Below are 23,616 nucleotides of genomic sequence, written 5' to 3'. Positions count from 1 at the left end.
CCTAATTTGAGGAAGGACATTCTTGCTATTGCAGCGTAGGTTTACAAGGTTAATTCCCGGGATGGCGGGACTGTCATATGCTGAGAGAATGGAGCAGCTGGGCTTGTACACTCTGGAGTTTAGAAGGATGAGAGGGTATCTCATTGAAACATATAAGATTGTTAAGGGTTTGGACACGCTAGAGGCAGGGAACATGTTCCCGATGTTGGGGGAGTCCAGAACCAGGGGCCACAGTTTAAGAATAAGGAGTGAGCCATTTAGAACGGAGATGAGGAAACACTTTTACTCACAGAAAGTGGAATTCTCTGCCTCAGAGGGCGGTGGAGGCAGGTTCTCTGGATGCATTCAAGAGAGAGCTAGATAGGGCTCTTAAAAATAGCGGAGTCAGGGGATATGGGGAGAAGGCAAGAATGGGGTACTGATTGGGGATGATCAGCCATGATCACATTGAATGGCGGTGCTGGCTCGGAGGGCCGAATGGCCTACTCCTGCACCTATTGTCTACCCCGTTCCTGCCTTCTCCCCATATCCCCTGACTCCGCTATCTTTAAGAGCCCTATCTTAGCTAGCGTACAGTTCGATTCTCATCCACCCCATTGCGGACATTGGACTTTGCTGAGAATTAGACTCTGTATCTTTCTCATCACCGTCTATTGTGCTTGAGTGAAGGATTTATCAGTTTGCAGGACATGGAGACTGAAGTTCTTTCCGCAGGTTAGCCAGGAAGATGTTTCAGAATTGTCATTGCACCTCCCATACCCAGCCCAAACCATTGTCCATTCTAACGAAAGATGTAGTCAGTTCTCAAGTATCCAGTAACTGATTTGCCAGTTTTCCAGTTAACTGCGCTCTCTTGGCTGACTGTCCACAGTGTAAGTTTCAACCTCCATCCCACTTACCCCCAATGCAAATTTGAAAACTGACACCAAAGGTCACCCTCTAAATGCTCATGTGAAAACCCTCCACCCTCTCCCAACCGACAGGACACCACAGCCTGTCTCCAGCACTGAGGCAAATTTCAAAGCTTTGAATTTTCTCTGTTTTTCTCATTATCCTCAGAGACTTTCCCTTGTCATCAACCTAGATAATGAAGGCACAAAATGCAAGAGCAACTCAGCGGGTCAGGCAGCATCTCTGGAGAACATGGATGGGTGATGTTTCGGCTCGGAACCCTTCTTTAGACTGGTTGCAGTAGGGAGGGGGGGGGGGGGGGGGGGGGAGAGCTGGAAGAGAGGAGGGGCGGGACGGGACAAAGCCCGGCAAGTGATAGGTAGATACAGGAGAGGAGGGGGGGAAAAGTTTGATTGGAATGTAGTTGGATAAAGGCCAGAAATGGAATGGGACTAAAACATGTCGCCCCTTGCATGCAGGTTATTACTGTACATTTGATAATCGGGGATCGGGGCTATGGCAATACTCTACTAGACTGTGATAAAGAATTACACTGTGTTGCCACTTCGTTCATGAGACAACAAAAGCACAGCTGGGAAGAAGACAAAAGGTTGCACGATTAGGAAGAGAAGAAGCGCTCAACATGAGGTGTCACCTATCACTTGCCGGGCTTTGGTCACCTGTCTTTCAGCTTCCCCCCCCCTCCCCTATTACTATTAGTGTGAAGCATGTTCTGTAGAGATGCTGCCTGACCCCAAAAGTTACTCCGGCACTTTGTGACTTTTCTTTTGCAAATCATCATCTGCAGTTCCTTGTGTCTACATTTTACTGGGTAATGAAGAGTCAGCCGCATGTGAATAAATGAGTGCTATTCCCCTGAATAATTTTTTGCATACTATTCCCATTTTTCTTTTGTAGCCAAGCTCACACCAACATTATAGCCGGTGCCTGTATGGCAATGGGCCTGCGATTTGCGGGCTCTTCCAATGCAGCAGCTTTCAATTGTCTGGTAGGTAAAGCTACGTAATTAAAAAAACATTTTTTTAAAAAGGAAGAATTATTCATAACACGTTGTCATTTCTTATTGGCTGCTGTTTTCAAGTAGGACATCAAAATGGCTGTACCCTATTAACTCTTGTTTTTATCGTCCAGTATAAATACGTGAAGATGTTCCTGGAGTCTGTGTCTTCGCCTGTGGCAGTGCTGGTAAGTCCCATCCCCAATCCCATCCCCTCAAACACTGGCACACACATCTTTTATGATTAATTCATTGTTGTAAGGCTGAGAAAGTGACCGACCGGGCTTCTTATTTTCATTTGCTTCATGAGGTAAAGGTCTGACATCCAGCTTCAATTGCGATTCTTCCTCTAGATCTCTAAGTGCGGATTAGTGGCGCAGCAGGTAGAGCCACTGTTGCGCAGTGCCAGACACCCGGGTTCCATCCTGACCTAAAAGACAAACAGACTTAAAAACAGTTTTTACCCCACTGCTATAAAAGCACTAAATGTAGCCGCCAAGGAACACAGGGGCGATACATACTAAGGGACTGTGGTACACTGTGAAATCGACAGAAGGATGGAGGGTTGGGTGTTTATGCGTGCTATTTTCATGATATTTATTTTAGTTGTTTATCTTTTAATATTTTATCTTGTATGTATCGTTAGCTTTTAGAAATGTTTGAATGGTGCACTAACTGGCTGACATTTTTAAATTTCGTTGTACATGGTTCATGTTACAATGACAATAAAGAAACTATTCTATTATTCTACCTTGGGTGTTGTCTGTGTGGAGTGTGTATGTTCTCCTTGTGACGGCGTGGGTTTTATCTGGGCTCTCCGGTTTCCTCCCACATTCCAAAGACGTGCAGGTTTGTAGGTTAATTGGCTTCTAAAAGTTGTCCCTAGTGTGTGGGGAGTGGATGCGAAGGTGGGATAGCATGGAACTAGTGCGAATGGGTGATCGATGGTTGGGGTAGGCCAACTCGGTAGGCCGAAGGGCCTGTTTCCACGCTGTATCTCTAAAGTCCAAATGGCCTCCTATGTCGACAAAGTGTTTTAGTTTTGAGATACAGCATGGAAACAGGCACTTCGGCCCTCTGAGTCCACGCCGACTGGTGATCACCCCGTACGCTTGCACTGTTCTACACACAAGGGACAATTTACAATTTTACAGAAGACAATTAATCTACAAACCTGCACGTCTGGAGTGTGGGCAGAAACCACAGCTCCCGGAGGAAACCCATGCAGGTCACAGGGAGAAGGTACAAACTCTGTACAGACTGGGATGGCAGGACTTTCATATGAAGAAAGACTGGATAGACTCGGCTTGTACACGCCAGAATTCAGAAGATTGAGGGGGGATCTTATAGAAACGTACAAAATTCTTAAGGGGTTGGACAGGCTAGATGCAGGAAGATTATTCCCGATGTTGGGGAAGTCCAGAATTAGGGGTCACAGTTTAAGGATAAGAGGGAAGTCTTTTAGGACCGAGATGAGAAAATCATTTTTTACACAGAGAGTGGTGAATCTGTAGAATTCTCTGCCACAGAGGGTAGTTGAGGCCAGTTCATTGGCTATATTTAAGAGGCAGTTAGATGTGGCCCTTGTGGCTAAAGGGATCAGGGGGTATGGAGAGAAGGCAGGTACAGGATACTGAGTTGTATGATCAGCCATGATCATATTGAATGGCGGTGCAGGCTCGAAGGGCCGAATGGCCTACTCCTGCACCTATTTTCTATGTTTCTATGACTGCACACGTAGTCAGGATCGAACCCGGATCTCTGGTGCTGTAAGTCAGCAACTCTACCGCTGCGCCACCGTGCCGCCCTCTAAGCCAAACTAAGTGTTAGCTTAGGCTGCATCTGAACAGAGGTCCCGGGGTGACAAGGTGCAGTTCTTTTCACAGAATGCCTTCATTTTGTTTTGAAAGCGTGAACCACATTAAGTGTGTGCCCTTTGGGGAAAGACCCTGCTCTCCATGGAAACAGCTTGTCCTGACGTTTTCAACAGCTGCCATGCCTTTATTGCACTATCAAACCTGCCTTTTATTTATTTTTCTGCTGAAATCCATCAGCCCTGAATCATTCTGCTAAACCTGGAACTAAGGAGCATAATCACAGAATATGGCTGTCAGATTTGTAGACATTTCTCTTCGTGGAGGGTTATAAATCTTTGGAACTTTCTAATCTAATGCTCACTATCTATTGTTGAGTTTGATCAATTTATTTTTTTACGGCATTGAGACTATCAGAAATTCTGTGGTCATCGATGACCTTTGAGAAAGATGCAGCAATTTAAGGAGTCGTATCACCCACTTTTGTTCCGATTTCTCATTTAAATGCATTCAAAGGCAAACGTAGTTGAAAGGGGAGTTGATGCGATAGCAGTGAATAGGATCCAGAGCTGCAGGGAATCAAGGGGGAAGGGAACACAACTGATTGGATTGCTTAGCTGGGAGCCAACGTTGTCCCATTGGGCTTTCTGTGCCATCAGTAAAGGGCCTAGATCAGATTGGCACGAACCCATTTAGTAACAGAGGAGGCTCAACATGATCCACGGCCTAATCGTGCTGCTATTTAGAAATAACAAAAGCAGAGGTGAAGGGGGGCAGAAGAGGGAACAAACTGGAACTGGGTTTCACAAGTGGTTCAGAAAGGTTAAGAAGGACATGGGTCAAAGACAGGCAATATGGGGCGGCACGGTGGAGCCGCGGTAAAGTTGCCGCCTCACAGAGACAGTGACCCAGATTCGATCCTGACTACAGATGCTGCCTGCACAGAGTTTGTCCGTTTTGCCTGTGACTGCATGGATTTTCTACGGGTGCTCCGGTTTCCTCCCACTTTCCAAAACGTACATGTTTGCAGGTTAATTGGGACTGTAAATTGTCCCTAGTGTGTAGGATAGAACTAATATACGGGTGATCGCTGGTCGGTGCGGACTCGGTGGGTGAATGAAACCATATTTTATTGCCTTCCCTTGAAAGAACATGGTAGTGAGCTACCCTCTTGAATTACTGCAGCCTTATGGTGAAGGGAGTTGGGAATGGGAGGATCTTAGACCTCAAATCTCCGCTGGTGTGAACTAGTGTATGGGGATCGCTGGTCCAGTGGGCCGAAGGGCCTGTTTTCACTCTGTATCTCTAAACTAAACTAAACTAAATTGAACTTGCTTAGATGAGGTGACTTGGTCGGCATGGACGAGTTGGGCCGTAAGGCCAGTTTCCGTGCTGTATGACTGTGTGATTGCATTTACACCTGACAGGCTGGTCACCACAACCTGGAGACGTGTCTGAGTGTGGTTCTGCTGTCCCTTGCCCTGGTGATGGCGGGTACTGGGAACCTGAAGGTCCTCCAGCTGTGTCGATTCATGCACAAGCGGACCGGAGGAGAGATGAATTATGGCTTCCACATGGCCACTCACATGGCCCTTGGCCTCCTCTTCTTGGGAGGTGGAAGGTACATTTGCACTGTTTTACTTCCACACCACATCACCCAGATCCAGAGTGTTTAATTGTCATATGTATGAACATAACATACCAGAACAATGAAATTCTTACTTGCAGCAGCATAACAGGCCTGTATACACATTACACTACGAAGATAATATATTTTTAAAAAATTCAATAAACAACCTCAATAACCCCCCAAAAAAATCCGGAGTCCTCAATGCACTCAAAGATGGTCCATAGTTGACGTGATTGTGATGTAGCATTTAAAGGGCTAATGGTTGTTGGGAAGATGCTGTTCTTGAAGTTGGTGATCATAGTTTCAGACCCCAATGCTATCCCAGTTTAGTTTAGTTACTGAGTTTATGTGTACTGTGATACAGTGAAAAGCTTTTTGTCGCGTTCTAACCAGTCAGTGGAAAGACTATACATGATTACAATCGAGCCGTCCACAATGTGCAGATAAAGTGAGAAATGCTGCTGTTGGAGTAGAGGTTTAAAGGAGTGGAGCGTTTGCAATGAGCGATTGCAGATCCTGTGCCCAGCGCGCAGGGAGCTGTCTGGCTTGGCAACCATCTTGGAGTAGATAGATGGCAGGAGTGAAATGAGTGTGGCTGGGGTGGTGTGGTATTTCATGATGCTGGTTGCTCTTTACAGGCAGCAACTTCTCCAGATCCTTTCGATAGTGGGGAGGTTAGTACCCGTGATGGACTGGGAAGTGTCTCCCGCTGTCTGTAATCTCCTTCCTTCCTGGTGTTCCAGCCAGGCCATGTTGCAAACAGTCAACATGCTGTCTACCGCACGCCTGTAGAAGTTCACGAGTGGCTGTACTCAATGTGAGGTCTTTTGGTACACATGATACTATACTCTTCCTCTCTGCAATGCTAAGGTTGGTTGGTAGGTTAGGTAAGTGATTGAGATGTAGGGCAAAGATCGAAGCAAAATGATTTAAATCTGTCATTAAAAATAGAAAGCAATAGAAAAAAAATGAGCAGGTCGGAGGGAAGGGGAAACAAAGTTAGTATGCTATTACCAGAACCAGGACTTCCTACAGCGCCATACTCAATATTGTTTCCTCTCTCCAATCCCAGTAATCAGGGAATTGTGTATAAAAGGTGGGACATGATGTTACAATTGTAGAATACATTGATGAGGCTGCACTGAGAGTATTATGTTCAGTTTTGGTCATGCTGCTGTTGGAAAGATTTCATTAAGTTTGAAAGGGTGCAGAGAAGATATACAAAGATGTTGCCAGGTCTTGAGGGCCAAAGCTACAACAAGAGGTTGGGCAGGCTAGAACGTTGTTCCTTGGAGGGGTGATCTTGTAGAGGTATATAAAATTGTGGGTGGAATAGATTGGGTGAACCCGCAAAGTATTTTTCCCAGCTTAGTAGAATCAAGAACCAGAAGACAAAGGTTTAAGGTGAGAGGGGTAAGATTTAATAGGAACCTGAAGGGTAACTTTTTCTGCACACAGTGTGATGAGTATATGGAATGAGGTGTCTGAGCTTAGCAGAATGCAGCAATCTGAAAATGAGCCACGCTGTCTTTTTAATTAAAGTTTAGTTTATTATTGTCACGTGTACCGTGAAAAGCTTTTGTTTGTGTGCTATCCAGTCAAGTAAAATACTATACTTCCATCAAGCAATCACAGCTCACAAATGATAAAAGTTACATTTAGTGCAAGATGAAGTCTGATTAAAGATAGTTCAAAGGTCTTCAATGGGGCAGATGGGAGGTGAGGGCCGCTCTTTAGTTGTTGAGAGGGCAACCGTTCAGTTGCCTGATAACAGCTGGGAAGAAACTGTCCCTGAATCTGTGAGTCAGACCAACATTTACCATAAATGAGTGAAGGAGGTTAACGCTTTTGCAACCTTTTTTAAAAAAGAGATGAGTCTCGCTGCAACAATTTTGTATTGGTGTTTTTTTGTATATTACATGTCGATTTAAACTCTTTTGCAGATATTCCTTGTGCACAACCAACTCAGCAATTGCAGCTCTGCTCTGTGCACTGTATCCTCACTTTCCAGCTCACAGCACTGACAATAGGTAAGCGCCCCTTCAATGAATGTAACATTGTGCCATTCCCCAATTTGTATCAGTCACGGGGTCATACAGCATAGAAATATGCCCTTCAACCTAACGTTCATGCTGACTTTAAGACAGTGACTTTAAGACTTTTGCCTCCATCACAGTGAGGAGGTGCCTGGTGAACTCACTGTGGTGGATGTTAGTTTGTGTTTATTGAGTGTTTTGTTGTTTATTATTAAATGTATGACTGCAGTTAACGAAATTTTGTTCAGACCGAAAGGTCTGAATGACAAATAAAGGAATCTAATCTAATCTAATCTAACTATCTATCATCTTCACTAATGCCATGATTTTCTCCTCCACGTTTAAATTAGCTCCTCCCTCAGATTCCACCACACTTGCACACGAGCAGCGATTTGGAGTCATAGAGTTATAAAGCACAGAAACAGACCCTTTAGTCCAACTCATCCATGCCAACCTAGGTGCCTTACATGGCCAACATAATAGGCCATGTGTGATCTCGCCAATGTCATGTACAGCTTAGTTCAGTCTATATACATCTTGATACACCGGAGTCCGCACTAACTAACACTAACCTACACACAAGGGACAATTTACAATTGGCAGAAGCCAATTAACCTATAAACCTGCACGTCTTTGGGAAGTGGGAGGAAACCAGAACACCCGTAGATCCTCATGCAGTTTCTCTTCCCCCACCCACAGGGAGAATGTACATAGAAACCTAGAAACATGGAAATTAGGTGCAGGAGTAGGCAATTCGGCCCTTCGAGCCTGCACTGCCATTCAATATGATCATGGCTGATCATCCTACTCAGTATCCTGTACATGCCTTCTCTCCATACCCCCGATCCTTTTAGCCACAAGGGCCACATCTAACTCCCTCTTAAATATAGCCAATGAACTGGCCTCAACTACCTTCTGTGGCAGAGAATTCCAGAGATTCACCACTCTCTATGTAAAAAATGTTTTTCTCATCTCAGTCCTAAAAGACTTCCCCCTTATCATTGAACTATGACCCCTTGTTCTGGACTTCCCCAACATCAGGAACAATCTTCCTGCATCTAGCCTGTCCAACCCCTTAAGAATTTTGTAAGTTTCTATAAGATCCCCCCTCAATCTTCTAAATTCTAGCGAGTACAAGCCGTACAAACTCCGTACAGACAGCACCCGTAGACAGGATCGATCGCGGGTCTCTGGCACTGTGAGGCAGCAAATCTACCCTGCGCCACCCTGAGTCGTGGTAGTTTTTTTCCCCCAGGTATCACCTTCAAGCGTTGAGGCACTTGTACGTGCTTGCTGCCGAGCCACGGCTCCTGGTACCTGTCGACGTGGATACCAACACACCGTGCTACGCCCTCATCAAGGTCACCTACAAGGTACGTGCGCTCGAGTTGGCGACATTCACAATCAGAGCAGCACCTCGTAGTTAACTCGTACTCTCGCAGGAAGGTTACTCACATTGCTCAGGAGGGTTGAAACTAATTTGACAGGGGGACTGGAAAGCAGAGTAACCGTACAGAAGATGGTGAGCAACATTCACCACGCTCATTAGGGACTAGAGATGGAAATTAGCTACTGATTGGCTACAATCTTGCATATTTACATGCAAATGTTAATTAATATGCACTGTCCCTATAAACATTATTATTATTGCCTAAGCACGATCCCCAATTAGCTAAGTGTACAGAAATAGTCCACTGGGACCGCATACAAGATGCACCAGGTTTCGGCTCCATTTTCAAAGTCTAGTTTATGCTCCAGGTCTTATGAGCGGTGCCCGCTCCAGGCGAGCCCCAGGCTGCTGTAGGGCCTCCAGCCGTCGCCTTCCCTTGTACGTTTGGATCGTCCAATGAGCCGACACCCCTCTCCTCGCTCCCCCTTGCGGGCGCGGAAGGCCTCGTAGACCCCGCGTAGGTTCACTCGCCTACCGGCCTTGCTCCTTACATCCGTTGTCTCCCCCTCCTTCCTCTCCCATCTTCGGGGGACGAGCTTGGCGTCTTCCCCCCCCCCACTGGCCGTGGCCCGCCGTGTCTTTATGTGTCCAGCCTTGTGGCTGCCGTGTAGACTCAATAGAGTTGATGTTGATATGTTTACATTCATGAGAGAGACTCAATCAAGAGGACATAACTACAAGGTAAGGAGCCGGTCATTTCAAACTGAGGTACATATAAAAATGACTTTTGTTGTGTGATGGTGAAACTGTGGGACCCTCTGTCCCATCAGGTGGTGGAAGATGCATCTTCAGACGTATTCGCGGTGGAGGTGGTTAACAATTTGATGTACGAGGCTTTGAGGAAATGAGACAGAACAGGATAGGCACAAAGAGCTGGAGTAACTCCACGAGTCAGGCAGCAGTTCTGGAGAAGTGGAGGAAGGAACTGCACATGCTGGTTTAAACTGAAGATAGATACAAAATGCTGGAGGATCTCAGCGGGGCACACAGCGTCTCTGTAGTTAAGGAATGGGTGATGTTTCGGGTCGAGATCCTTCTTCCGACAGAAAGTAGTGGGTGGACAGAACAGGAGTTGAGCTTCGATCAGCCACGATCAGACTTGAATGGCCCAGTAGTTTATTCTGCTGTTTTTTTGCTTCCTTGTAGTGTATCATAGAGTCATAGAGAGTAATAGTCATACAACATGGAAACAGGTCCAACTTGCCCACACCTACCAACATGTCCCATCTATCTGCATTTGGCCCATATCCCTGTAAACCTATCCTATCCATGTGCATGTCTAAATGTTTCTGAAAAATTGCAATAGTACCTGCCTGAACTACCTCCATCTGCAGCTCGTTCCATATACACACCACCCTTTGTGTGAAAAAGTTACCCCTAGGGTCTTATTAAAACACCCTCCCTTATCCCTCCTCACCTTAAACCTATGTCCTCTGGTTCTCAATTCCCCTACATTGGGCAAGAAACTGTGTGTTTACCTGACCTAATCCTCTCATGATTTTGTACACCTCTACCTGAACAAGATTACCCCTCGTCTTGCCCTCCAAGGAATAGAGTCCTAGCCTGCTGAACCTCTCCCTATAGCTCAGGCCCTCGAGTCCTGGCAACATCCTCGTAAATCTACTGTGCACCCTTTCCTGCTTGACAACATGTTTCCTATAACATGGCGGTGACCAAAGCTGAACACGATAATCTAAACGTGGCCTCACCAACGTCTTATAGAACTACAACATGACCTCCCATCTTCTATGCTCAATACTGATGAAGTGCCGAAAGCCTTCGACCACAGTCTGAGGTAGAGAATACATAAATACCAGATCATCAACCTTTTTTGTTGGACACGTCTTAATATACAACAAGGACGTGCTTGTGTTTCCCCATGGAAATAAGTTATGGACCTCAATCAGCTTTCCCAGAGTAAATAAAACTTGATGACACATCCTGATGACTAAAGTAATCCCAGTGGTAGAAGCCATCCAATACACAAAAGACACTTGGACACTAACTAAATGAATATGAGAGGGATATGGATGAAACACACAGGCAAATGCAACTAGTTTTCATGGGGCATCTCCCCCGGGTGCTCCGTATCCTCCCACACTCCAAAGACGTACAGGTTTGTAGGTTAATTGGCTTTGGTAAAATTTGTAAATTGTCCCTAGTGTGCAGTGTGTGCTGGTGCAACGGGGATCGCGGGTCAGCGCGGACTTGGTGGGCCGAAGGGCCTGATTCCGCACGGTATTTTTATACTAAACCTAAACTAAAGGTTTATATCTCTTTTTAATCTAGGCTTCTCAGTGGAGTGATGAAATGACAGTAAACTTGATGGCGCCTTGCCTTCTTCCTGAACTACACCTGCTGAAAGAGGTAATGTCGACCTTCCTTTGGCAAGAGTGCTCTTGGCTAGAATAACCTTGTAATTTTCCAGTGATAACTTCAAATCAGTTGACATTGCATTGTACGGGCACCGCACGTTTAAGTGCGGGTTACGTGCCTGAAAAATAGCGTGTGAATCAAAAAGCACGTAAATCAAACACATGCCGGGCACCACACGTGGCAAAGCTCCCATGAGTAAAATAAAGTATCCTTTATTGTCATTCAGGCTTTACAGTCTGAACGGTCCCAGGTATAAATTTGAGCACACAAAATGTGTCGGGATTAATTGCAGATGCTGTTTTAAACTGAAGACACAAAAGGCTGGGGTAACTCAGCGGGTCAGGTAGCATCTCTGGAGAAAAAGAATAGATAACATTTTGGGTCAAGATCCTCCTTGAGCACATTATTCTGAAAATAGGAATGAGTAATTTTGGGACGGCACAGTGGCGCTGTGGTGGAGTTGCTGCCTTACAGCGCCAGAGACACGGTTTAAATCCTGACCTCGGTTGTTGTCTGTACGGAGTTTGTATATTCTCCCTGTGACCATTTCGGTTTTCTCCGCGTGCTCCAGTTTCTTCCTGCACTCCAAAGGCATGCAGGTTTGGAGGTTATTTGGCTTTGCTAGAAAAAAAAATTGTAAATTGTCCCTAATGTGTAGTAGCAATGTTACAAAATTTTGAGATTTAAAAAATCAAGATCTGCAATTTATCCCATCAGTCTAAAGCATAACAATAAGTTTAATTTGACAAGTGCAATTTCACTTCATACGTCTCAAGTATTAAAAAATGTTAAGACCATTTTCATACTCGGAAATTAGCATCTTGTTGTATTGATTTTCAATGGACATTACAAAAAAGCTGTGATCATGGATAGTCAAAAGCCCATTTCTTAAGGAAAGATTAACATTTTTAAATAGCCTAAGTGTCCAAAGATTATTCACAAATAATTCACAATATAACATGATTTTTATATCTAATTTACATTAAATTATAGGCCAAATGGAAGGAATTTAGTGTTCACTGTAAATAAATGCCCAAATAAATCGGCTTTCTACTGGTGGGTCATGTGGAACGCGCTGGTTTAGAACGTTGACATCGCGCTGGATTAGTGCCCTCAAATGCCGAGAAAAATACTGCGGGATATAAAAAGCCCAAAATGAACTACTCGCTATAGATAACTTGATATATAGGGTTATATATATGCCCCATTTAATGTAAAAATAAGGTACATACCTTTAATTGTTTGCTTTATAGAACCCTGGGGATGCGAGAGGTTGCGGAATGAGACAGTAATTTTAAAACTATTAGAACTATATTATCGAGGCCTATAAAACTAATAATACCTTTTGCGACCGGGTCCTGCAGCGATTTTTCGTTACTGATTTACTAGGCTGAACATGTGCGATTAGTACAGCCTAGTAAAAATCGCGTTTTAAACCCGCCCCCTCCAAACAGCGCCAAAACGCGGACATGGCTGAGGGCAGATTCCCAATGACGATTCAGGTAGGTTTTGTAACATACCTATAATGTGTAGGATTGGGCCAATGTACGGGGATCGCTAGTCTGCTCGGACTCGGTGAACCGAAGATCCGGCTTCCACATTGTATCTCTTAGGTCTAAAGTAAATGATACTTTGATAGTAATTTGACAAGTGCATTATTCTGAAAACGTGTAAATCAAGAACATGTAAAATGTGAAGTACCTTTAATTGTTTTGTTTTTTTACTGCCTGCTAGTACTGATTGAGTGTCTATTTTGAAGTTTATTTTATAAGTAAGTGATAACCTCTGAAAAATTCATTTGTACAGGATCCATATTATATGACTGTAGGTATGTATGTCAGCAAAACCAGTCAAAGTAGAACCAAGGAACTGCAAATGCAAGTTTACAAAATAAGACACAAATATGCTGGAGTAACTCAGTGGGTCAGGAAGCATCTCTGCAGAACATGGATAAGGGTCCCGACCCAAACCATCTCCGATCCATGTTCTCCAGAGATGCTGCTTGACCCACTGAGTTACTCCAGCATTTTGTGTCTTCTTCCAAGTCAAAGTAGTTTTCTTTTCATTCTTGGCTTCATTATTCAGAAAGATGACATTGTGGTAGAAGAGCAGGTGAGGCTTAGGGAGAGGCAGATCAAGGCAACCTAACCGTGGTGCAGCTGGTAGAGCCACTGCCTCACAGCGCCAGAAACCCAGGTTCGATGCTGTCCTTGTACAGTTGGCATGTTCTCCCTGTGACTGCATAGGCTTCATCCGGGTACTCCGGTTTCTTCCTACATTCCAAAGAGGTGCAGGTTTGTAATTAGTTGCCTTGTGTAAATCGCCCCTCGTGTGTAGGGAGTGGATGAGAAACTGGGATAACATTGGACTAGTGTGAACGGGTGATCGATGGTTGCCGTGGACTCGGTGGGCCGAGGGCCTGTTTTCCATGCTCTAATGCCCCTGTCCCACTTAGGAAATCTGAACGGAAACCTCTGGAGACTTTGCGTCCCACACAAAGTTTCCGTGCTGTTCCCGGAGGTTGCAGGTGGTTGCCGGAGGTTGCAGGTAGTGGAAGCAGGTAGGGAGACTGACAAAAACCTCTGGGAACCGCACGGAAACCTTGGGTGGGGCGCAAAGTCTCCAGAGGTGTCCGTTCAGGTTTCCTAAGTGGGACAGGGGCATAACTCTAAAACTGAACCAAGCAACTTTCACCTCTTTAATAATTGAGCCCTGTATTTTTTACATTTTGCCAATCTGCTTGGAAGGTATGATTGAAATAGCATTTTAAGGGGGAAAAGCATGCCACACGTTACTTTGGGCATGAGTGTCAAACCACTTGTCCTGCTTGAAATCCAAGCATGAAGTATTAATTCATATGGTCCATGTTAAAAGAAATGTGCAGCCTCAAGTTTTGATAGGGGTAGTAACAGCTGGTTTACTCTTTCCAGATCAAAGTAAAAGGCCCCAAATACTGGGAAATTATGATGGATCTCTTGAAAGGAGCTCAAAGTTTACAGTGAGTATATAAATAACATGGTACTTTACATTAGATATGAGAAACTGGAGATGTTGGTTTTCAAAAAAAAGACACAAAGTAACTCAGTGGGTCAGGCAGCATCTTTGGAGAACATGGATAGGCGACCATTCGGGTCGTGGCCCTTCTTCAGACTGTGTGGTGGGGGAGTGAGGAGAAATGTTGGAAAAGAGGATTGATTTTGGTAGGGGAGGAAGCTGGATGAGTGGTAGGGGCAGGACAAAGTTTGGGAAGTAATAGATGGATACAGGTGAGGTGGAGGGGGTGTGCTGTTTGGGCAAAGGCCAGTGATGCAAGTTGTTAAAAGATAAAAGTTGTTCATGTAAGATAATTGTTATATGGTTAAGATGTAAGGAATGAAGGCTTGTTAAATGTGAAGCCAGACAAAGTAATATAGGTGGAAGGGGACAGGGGGTGCATCCAGGTTGGACACAGGGAAGAAAGGGGGGGGGGGGGGGGGGAGGGCTAAAGGAGGGAGGAGCTGTTTGTAGCTTAGTTATCTAAAATTGGAGAATTCAACATTCATACCGTTGAGTGTAAGCTGCTTAAGCAAAATATGAGGTGCTGTTCCTCCAGTTTGCGTGTGGACTCACTCTGGCAATGGAGAAAGCCCAGGGCTGAAATGCCAGTATGAGAATGGAACGGGGTTAAAATGGATAGCAATTGGGAGATCCAGTAGGCCTTGGCAGTCTGAATGAACCCTGTTCACTTATTGAGCAAAGGAATACTCACTATATCGGACCTCGACGGGTGGGGGGGTTGTCCATTATTGCCGATTGTCTCTTACAACCAAGTGAAGGATATAAATTATAACCCAAGGCCGGGGTGGGGTGGGGTGGGCGGGTTAAACTAGTGGGCACTTACAAAGACATGTGAGATAAAGGTGTAAGGAATGAAGGCTTGTTAAATGTGAAGCCAGGGAGCCGCAGAGCCCTCGGCCGTGCACACGGTGCGTCGGGAACGAGCCCGGTACTTGTGCTGGCTTTGTGCTGCTCGCTCCCTCTTCTCCCGCAACTCGAAGCTTCCAACACGTGGCACCAGCTCGTTGGGTAACCGGCAGATGGCGGGGGGGGGTTACCAGGCGACCGGGGCACGCGTTGCCAGGTTGACACAGGATCAGTGGCGCACGCTGCCTCTGCATCCAACCTCTCACTGTGACAGTCGCTGCAAACCCGTACCCAATGACACGCTCTTAAGAGTAGACACAAGATGCCAGAGTAACTCACGTTTTGGGTTGAGACCCTTCATCAGAGTGAGAGTCAAAGAGGGGGGGGGGGGCACACTTGAAGTATGGGAAGGTGCAAAAGAAAGAAGAGCCTGCATCGATGACTCATGAAAGGTGGAGCCCACAATGAGCCATTGTTGGCTGGGGACGAGGCGATAATGAAGGAATACAAACGGTGAAATTACCCAGAGGACTAGGGTGGGGGAGTGATGGAGAGAGAGGCAACGCAAGGGTTACTTGAAGTTGGAGAAATCGATATTCATGTTGGTGAGTTGTAAGCTGCCCAAACAAAATATGAGGTGCCTGTCCTCCTATTTGTGTGCTCCTCAAGAGTGTTTTGCTGTTCGCTCTTTCCCCGTTGTACCCGTTCCGCTGCCCAATGCTGCGCTGTGCATCTCCCACCAAATGCCGCCACGTACAGACGTTTTGGTCCACTATAACCGATATCCGTTATATAGGGGTCCGTAATAGCGAGGGTTTACTGTATTTGAGAGCTGTGGTTTGATATTGTCTACATCAGGTAATTTTAGGTTCTCATGGGCTCTCTTTCAGATCAATCCTATCGAAAGATGGTTTTCTCTACGTCAAGCTCCGAGCGGGCCACCTCTCCTACACCGAGGATCCGAAAGGGTTTCGCAGTCTTTTAGCTCAAACATTCACTCATAGAAACCCTGAGTTCCTATCGATCAAGGTAAAACCAAAAGTACTGCTTCCTTATTATCTGCTTCTGGGAAGTATTCTGCCCTGTAAGGAAATGGCTTGCTGCATAGTAAATAAAATTTGCTGGGAAAATGCGCAGGTACAGGGTGGCGTAGTGGTAGAGTTGCGCCAGAGACCCGGGTTCGATCCTGACTACGGGTGCTGCCTGCATGGAGTTTTATGTTCTCCCTGGGACTTTGTGGATTTTCTCCGGGTGCTCCGATTGCTCCGATTTCCTCCCACACTCCAAAGACGTGCGGTTTTGTAGACTAATTTGTTATGATTAGATTGTAACAAAATTGTCCCTGGTGTGTTGGATAGCGCTAGTTTACTGGGTGATCGCTGGTCGGCTTGAACGTGGTGGGCGGAAGGGACTGTTTCCACGCTGTATCTCTAAAGTAAAGTGTTATTTTTCTTTCCAACTTTGATTTGGCTCGATATCAAAATGTTGCTGTGGTTTTCTTTACAGCCAGAAGCTGTCTCGGCTTTCACCTCCGACCCAGCTCTGCTTTCGTTTGCCGAGTATTTCTGCAAACATTCAAAGAAAGACGGGGAGGTAAGTGTTGCAAACCAGACTGTTCAAGATTCTGAAGAACGGTCCTGACCCGAAACATCACTTATCGAGCGGCACAGTGGAGCAGCAGTGGCGCTGCTGCCTTACAGTGCCAGGATTGGATCCTGACTACAATGCTGTCTGTGCAGAGTTTGTATGCTCTCCCTGTGACCGTGTGGGTTTTCTCCGGGTGCTCCAGGTTTCTCCCACACTCCGAAGACGTACAGTCTTGCAGGTTAATTGGCTTCGGTAAAATTGTAAATTGTCCTGCGTGTGTAGGATAGTGCTAGTGTACGGGGTGATCGCTGGTTGGTGTGGTGCCGAAGGGCCTTTTCCACACTTAAGTTAAGATGAAGCAGTGGGGTCTGTAGTCTGTAGTTGCACAATGTATCAACAAGGAATGATTGTGTCTTGAGATGGTTGTACATTCTCCACCAAAATAAATATTAGGTACATGTAGACAATTGAAGCAAATTAATATTTCAGATAGGAAATTGGGTTGAAATCTAGTTGGCTGGTTTGGGCTTCTTAAAACATAGAGCAGTACAGCACAGGAGAGGGGAACCTGCAGATCATATTTATCTTGATGCCGACAAGAAACTGCAGATGCCAGCTCAGAAAAAAGACACAAAGTGCTGGAGTAACTCAGGGGATCAGGTAACTCATCTGGAGAACATGGATAGGTGACTTGACCTGCCATTAAGGGCCACAATGTCTGTGTCAAACAGGATGCCAAGATTAACCAATCCTACCTGCCTCACATGAAATGGTCTCTTTAAAAGGGTTGCGATCTGAAACGTTGGCAATTTCCAGGTCAGCACTGTGGTGCAGGGGTAAGGTTGCTGCCTCGCAGCGCCAGAGACACAGGTTCGATCCTGACTACGGGTGCTGTCTGTACGGAGCTTGTATGTTCTCCCCGAGACAGCGTGGGTTTTCTTTGGGTACTCCGATTTCGTCTAACACTCCAAGGACTCGCAGGTTTGTAGGTTAATTGGTTTTGGTAAAGATTGTAAATGTCCCCAGTGTGTAGTATATAGGATAGTGCCAGTGCACAGGTTGATGGCTGATTTTGCATGAACTCAGTGGGCCAAAGGGTCTGTTTCCGCGGTTGTATCTCTAAACTAAACTAAATGTGATCCATATCCTTCCATTGTTTAAGAAGGAACTGCAGATGCTGAAAAAATTGAAGGTGGACAAAAATGCTGGAGAACTCAGCGGGTGAGGCAGCATCTATTGAGCGAAGGAATAGGTGACGTTTCGGGCGACCCGCTGAGTTTCTCCAGCATTTTTGTCTACCATATCCCTCTGTTCCTCTGCTTCTTGATATGATGTGGCTGTGCAATTTGTCAGTAATATTTATCAATAAACCCGTTTCGTTCCTGCAGAAACAGGAAGTGCTGGATTTGCTTTCATCCATCCTCTATGAGTGTGTTACTCAAGAGAAGCCGGAAATGTTGCCCACGTACATGGCCGTTGACCAGGTAAGTAGTTACCCTTGTGGAGGTTTCATGGCATATTTCCGACGCCCTTGAGGAAATCTCATTTTCAACCGCAGAACTGATAACACATTGATTCAAAGATAGACACAAACAGCCGGAGTAACTCAGCGGGCCAGACAGCATCTCTGGCGAAAAGATATAGATGACGTTTCGGGTCGAGATCCGTCTTCAGTCTGAAGAAGGGTCTTAACCCGAAATGTCAGCTATTCCTTTTCTCCTGAGATGCTGCCAGTCCCGCTGAGTTACTCCAGCTTTTTGTGTCTATCTTCGGTTTAAACCAGCATCTGCAGTTCCTTTTAACAACCCATTGACAAATCAATGACTATTTGCACTACCCCATGCTCTCCCCATGACCCCAGTTACCTCATCCTCTATTTTCTTAAAATTTTAGTTGAGTTTATTATTTACGTGCACCGAGGTACAGTGTAAGAAAAAAGCTTTCTTTTGCATGCTATCCAGTCAAAGAAAAGCCTATACAAGATTACACGAGAGCTGTCTGAAGAAGGATCTTGACCAAAACGTCACCTGCTCCTTTTCTCCAGAGATGCTGCTTGACCCGCTGAGTTACTCCAGCATTTTGTGTCTACATACATGAATACAATCAAGTCGTCCACAGTGCACACATAAAGGATGAACGAAACAACATTTACTGCACGATAAAGTCTGATTAAAGATAGTTCAAGGGTCTCCAATGAGGTAGATCGGAGGTCAGGGACGCTCTCTGTCTGAGAAGCTGTACACTGTGGGTGGCTCGATTGTAATCATGTATAGTCTTCCCACTGACTGGTTAGCTGGTAAACCAGCATCTGTAGTTCCTTCCGACACAAACCTCATTGGAGACCCTTGGACCTTCTTTGATTGGAATTTGCTGGACTTTATCTTGCACTAAACGTTATTCACGTTATAAACGGCTCGATTGTAATCATGTATTGGCTTTCCACTGACTGGATAGCACGCAACAAAAGCTTTTTACTGTACCTCGGTACACGTGACAATAAACTAAACTGAAAAGACACAAAGCGGGTCAGGCAGCATCTCTGGAGAACATGGATAGGTGACATTTCGTGTTGGGACCCTTCTTCAGACTGATTGTGGTGACGGGTGGGGGTTGGGGAGAAAGTTGGAAGAGAGGTGGGGGCAACTGAGAGCAGGATGTCACTTTTATAGACCTTTGACTGCCTGTCCCTTCTTCCTGCTTTCTCCTTACCCATCGTAATCAGTCTGAAGGAGACTCCCAACCCAAAACATCACATCCATGTGTAGGAAAAAACTGCAGATCGAAGGTAGACACAAAATGCCGGAGTAACTCGGCAGGACAGGCAGCATCTCTGGAGAGAAGGAATGGGTGACGTTTCAGATCAAGACCCTTCTTCAGACTGACATCACTTATCCACATTCTACAGAAAGCTATATCCCATGAATGGCCCCTTTGGCCCACAATGTCTGTGCTGAACATAATGGCAAGATAAACCAATATCTGACTGTGTGGAGTTTGCATGTTCTCCCCGTGTCCGCGTGGATTTCTTCCAGGTGCTCTGGTTTCCTCCCGCATCCCAAAGACATGCAGGTTTGTGGGTTAATTGGCCCTCTGTAAATTGGCCCTAGTCTGTAGGAAAGGGATAACATAGAACTAGTGTGAACTTTTATTTGATGGTCGGTGTGGACTCTGTGGGGCAAAGGGCATTTTTCCATGCTGCAACTCTCAACTAAACTAATCTCTGTCTGCACATGATGCAAATGCTATCCATTCTCTGCATATCTGTGTGGCTGTTTGAAAACCACAATTGTATCTGCCTCCACCACCTCCCCTGGAAGCACTTTCCTGGCACCCATTACTCTATGTATTAAAAAAAAAACCTTGTCCCGCACTTTACCATTAACATGTAATATAATTAATTTTTGCATTTCAGGCAGTCAGGAGATTAGAACGGAAAGAAATGTCGGAAACGTTTGAGTTGTGGCAGATGAAACTAGTGCAGCAGTTCTATAACTCCACTTCACTCCAAACGAACTTCAAAAACAGCAGCACTGGACTTCTGATCAATTCTGAGTTTCTCCTTGCCATGAAGAGCTCCTTGGACTGTACTCTAGATCATTGGCTACATGGTGAGCAAGTGTTGTGCTGTACATAAAATTCTTAATGAACAGTCTAGATGCCTAAAAAAATGTTCCCCATGTTGGGGGAGTCCAGAACCAGGGGTCACAGTTTAAGAATAAGGGGTAGGCCATTTAGGACTGAGATGAGGAAAAACCTATTCACCTAGAGAGTTGTGAATCTGGAATTCTCTGCCGCAGTGGAGGCTAATTCACTGGATGTTTTCAAGAGAGAGTTAGATTTAGCTCTTAGGGCTAAAGGAATCAAGGGATATGGGGAAAAAACAGGAACGGGGTACTGATTTTAGATGATTCGCCATGATCATATTGAATGATGGTGCTAGCTCGAAGGGCCGAATGGCCTACTCCTGCACCAATTTTTGTTGATTCTATGTTTCTACATAGAGTGAGTTTCCTGGCTACTTCGAGTTGCAATGTGCAGTTTGAGGTGCCCCAAGAATGGATAATGAATTACTGGCACTGCCCTATAAAGTGGTGTAATCAGAGATCCAGACCAAAATGGCAAATTACGGTCAGATATGGATGTAAACAAGAGGAAGCATCGTTAGGTGGAAAGATGCATCACGGCAACAGGCCCATTGCTCCATTGAATCCACGCTGACCATCAGTCACCCTTCTGCACCCGAGGTCAGAATCAAACCCGGGTCTCTGATGCTGTGAGGTAGCAACTCTACCAGCTGTGCCTCTGTGCTGCCCTATTTTGATGTTAGAAAAATGAGTTAGTTGGGAAGGTGAACTGAACGATCTTGGCAACGAGAGAGTTGGGGATATTCAAACAATGTGGTGGAATTTAGAGCGAAATACCAACTGCGAGAGGAACTTGTGGAGTCAAGCAGTACCTATAGGGGAAGGAAGGAAATTGTCGATGTTTTGGGTTGAGACCCCGCGTCAGTGTACAGGATAAAGGGAATAACGTTTAGTGAAATATAAAGTCCAGTAAGGTCCGATTAAAGATAGTCTGAAGGTCTCCAATGAGATGGGAGATCGTTAGTGATAGGATGGTTCAGTTTAGGCTTTAGAGATAAGGTGTGGAAACAGGCCCTTCGGCCACCGAGTCTGTGCCGACCAGCATTCACCCTTATACCAGCACCACCCCCCCACCCCTTACCACCACACAGGAAGTGTAACTTGAAGCGTTTGCATTTGGAGAAGTTCGATACGGACCAGGAATGAAAATTAATAGCTATGAATCGATTAACAGCAAGCTACGAGGTGAGATTGAAACACCTGTCAGAGGGCTAAGAAACAATCCTGAGTTGACAGCGTATTGTTTTAAGTGAGCATTTTGCAGCGACCTCACCTTATATTCTGGTTAAATATTCTTTCCATGGAAATCTCCTATTTCACTTTGAAATTATATTCATTTATAACCGTTTGTAACATCAGTAACCACCTTAATGTTTGTGCGTTTAGTACCGGGTTTGCGTTAAAAACTACATCAACCAGGTGTGAAAATTACACTGAATCGAACAATGATTGAAAATGTGTGGGAATCGACTAATCGCGATCCTGATGCAAAATTTTTAAGTCGAAAATTGTATTTTATTTCAAAGTGGGAATTTGGGTGAACTCGCACAGTGGGGGTGCAGGGAGTCAGATAGACTGCGTAATGGCAGGTGGGGAATCCCAGTGTGGGAGTGAGTCACCACCTGCGTACAGCGTTCCCACATCCCTCTTCTCCACCAAGCAAGGCACACTCCTCTCTCCCCTCCGCCCTCTCCCCCCTTCCTTCCCTCATCATCCCCCCCCTCTCTAAAGAAGGAGGGAGAGGGAGGGGGAGGGAGGTAGGGAGAGGGAGATCTAAAGGGTAACTGGTTTTAGTCTCCAATCATTTCACAAAGGGCAGCCAACAGTGGTGGTGAAGCAGAAGGGAGCTCTCTCCCGCCGCCTTTCTCTCTCTCCCTCCCTCTCTCCCCCCCCTTTTCTCTCCTCCTTCTTTCCCCCCTTCCTCTCTCTCTCTCCTCTCCAATTTCTCTCTCCCCTTCTCTCCCCCTTCCTCTCTCTTCTCTCTCAATTCTCTCCCTCCCCCCCCCCACTCCTCTACCCCCAGCCACGTTTATATCTACAGTTCACTCCACGAGTGTGTGTGTGTGTGAGAGCCGAGCCGTGTTTCTCATTCTGACTCTGCTCCGTGAGCTGCTCGTATTGACAGTAATCGTGTCCAACTCTTAACTGAAAACGTGTGGTTTGCGTCTGAAAATCCCCCCTCTGTCTGTCCACGGCACCCCCCACACACACACACACAGACAGAGACACACACGCGGATAGAGACACACAAACACAGCCACAGAGACACAGACACACACATACAACCATAGAGACACACACACACACACAGCCACAGAGAGACACACACACACACACACACACACACAGACACACGCAGACAGAGACACAGACACACAGAGACACACACACACACAGAGACACACACACACACACACACACACACACACACACACACACACACACACACACACACACACAGAGACACACACACACACACACACACACACACACACACACACAGTCACAGACACACACACAGACACACACACACAGACACACACACACAGTCACAGACACAGTCACAGACACACACACACGCACAGACAGACAGACAGAGTTAAATCCCACCCATACCCCGGCCCAGACATTAATCCCGACACCAATGTTAACACAGACTCAAACCTCCAACTGGCACCGAACAAGTTAACACAACCCCCAGATCTGTTTATCCACAGATTGTCTCCCTCCCGCAATTATCCGGCCAGTTGTCATTCGTTTCTGCTTCAGGTCTTTTAACTCGCCGCCGATTTCATACAAATCTGACCCTTTCTCGCCCTCCCTCTCACGCACACACCGCCCGCCTGCCCGCTCCCGGCGTTTAACGTTGAAAACTCACGGCTGAGTTCGCTGCGGTGCTGGGGCTTGCTGCCCTGTGGACTCCCACGCCCTCCCCGTCTCGGCCGCTCCTGCGGCAGCGAGTGACACAATTTAACGCATTTACTGAGGAATAGGTATCGATATGCATTGATGACCCATTGTTGTTAACTACTGGCTGTTAACTGCTACAGTAGCAGTTAACACATCGTTTATTATTCACAGCGGTTGTTATCCATGTTCGTTTTGTAAAAAAATCCATATGGCAAATGTTTTTTTTTTAATCTTTATTTAACAAAGCGAATTTGTATTTCCATATGAAATACGGAAATTTAACGCGGGGCCCTCCTTGGGCGCGGGGCCCAATTTGGAAAAATCGGTCCAATCGGCCTAGGGCCAGCCTTGCTCTCC

At 45.8% G+C, this 23,616-nt stretch overlaps 1 protein-coding gene across 1 annotated transcript in view; it reads left to right on the top strand.

Annotated features, from left to right (window-relative positions):
* The window catches only part of anapc1 (anaphase promoting complex subunit 1), a 107,067-nt gene that overhangs the window by 81,080 nt on the left and 2,371 nt on the right, over positions 1-23,616 (top strand). Inside the window, 11 exon segments of the mRNA XM_055636195.1 lie at positions 1,810-1,900; positions 2,044-2,097; positions 5,151-5,344; positions 7,297-7,383; positions 8,645-8,762; positions 11,129-11,206; positions 14,146-14,213; positions 16,009-16,147; positions 16,625-16,711; positions 18,094-18,189; positions 20,118-20,313. Coding sequence (XP_055492170.1) covers positions 1,810-1,900; positions 2,044-2,097; positions 5,151-5,344; positions 7,297-7,383; positions 8,645-8,762; positions 11,129-11,206; positions 14,146-14,213; positions 16,009-16,147; positions 16,625-16,711; positions 18,094-18,189; positions 20,118-20,313 — 1,208 coding nt within the window.

This window comes from Leucoraja erinacea, chromosome 5, assembly GCF_028641065.1.
Source record: "Leucoraja erinacea ecotype New England chromosome 5, Leri_hhj_1, whole genome shotgun sequence".
NCBI lineage: Eukaryota > Metazoa > Chordata > Chondrichthyes > Rajiformes > Rajidae > Leucoraja > Leucoraja erinaceus.
This window is presented reverse-complemented; position numbering and strand designations above follow the sequence as displayed.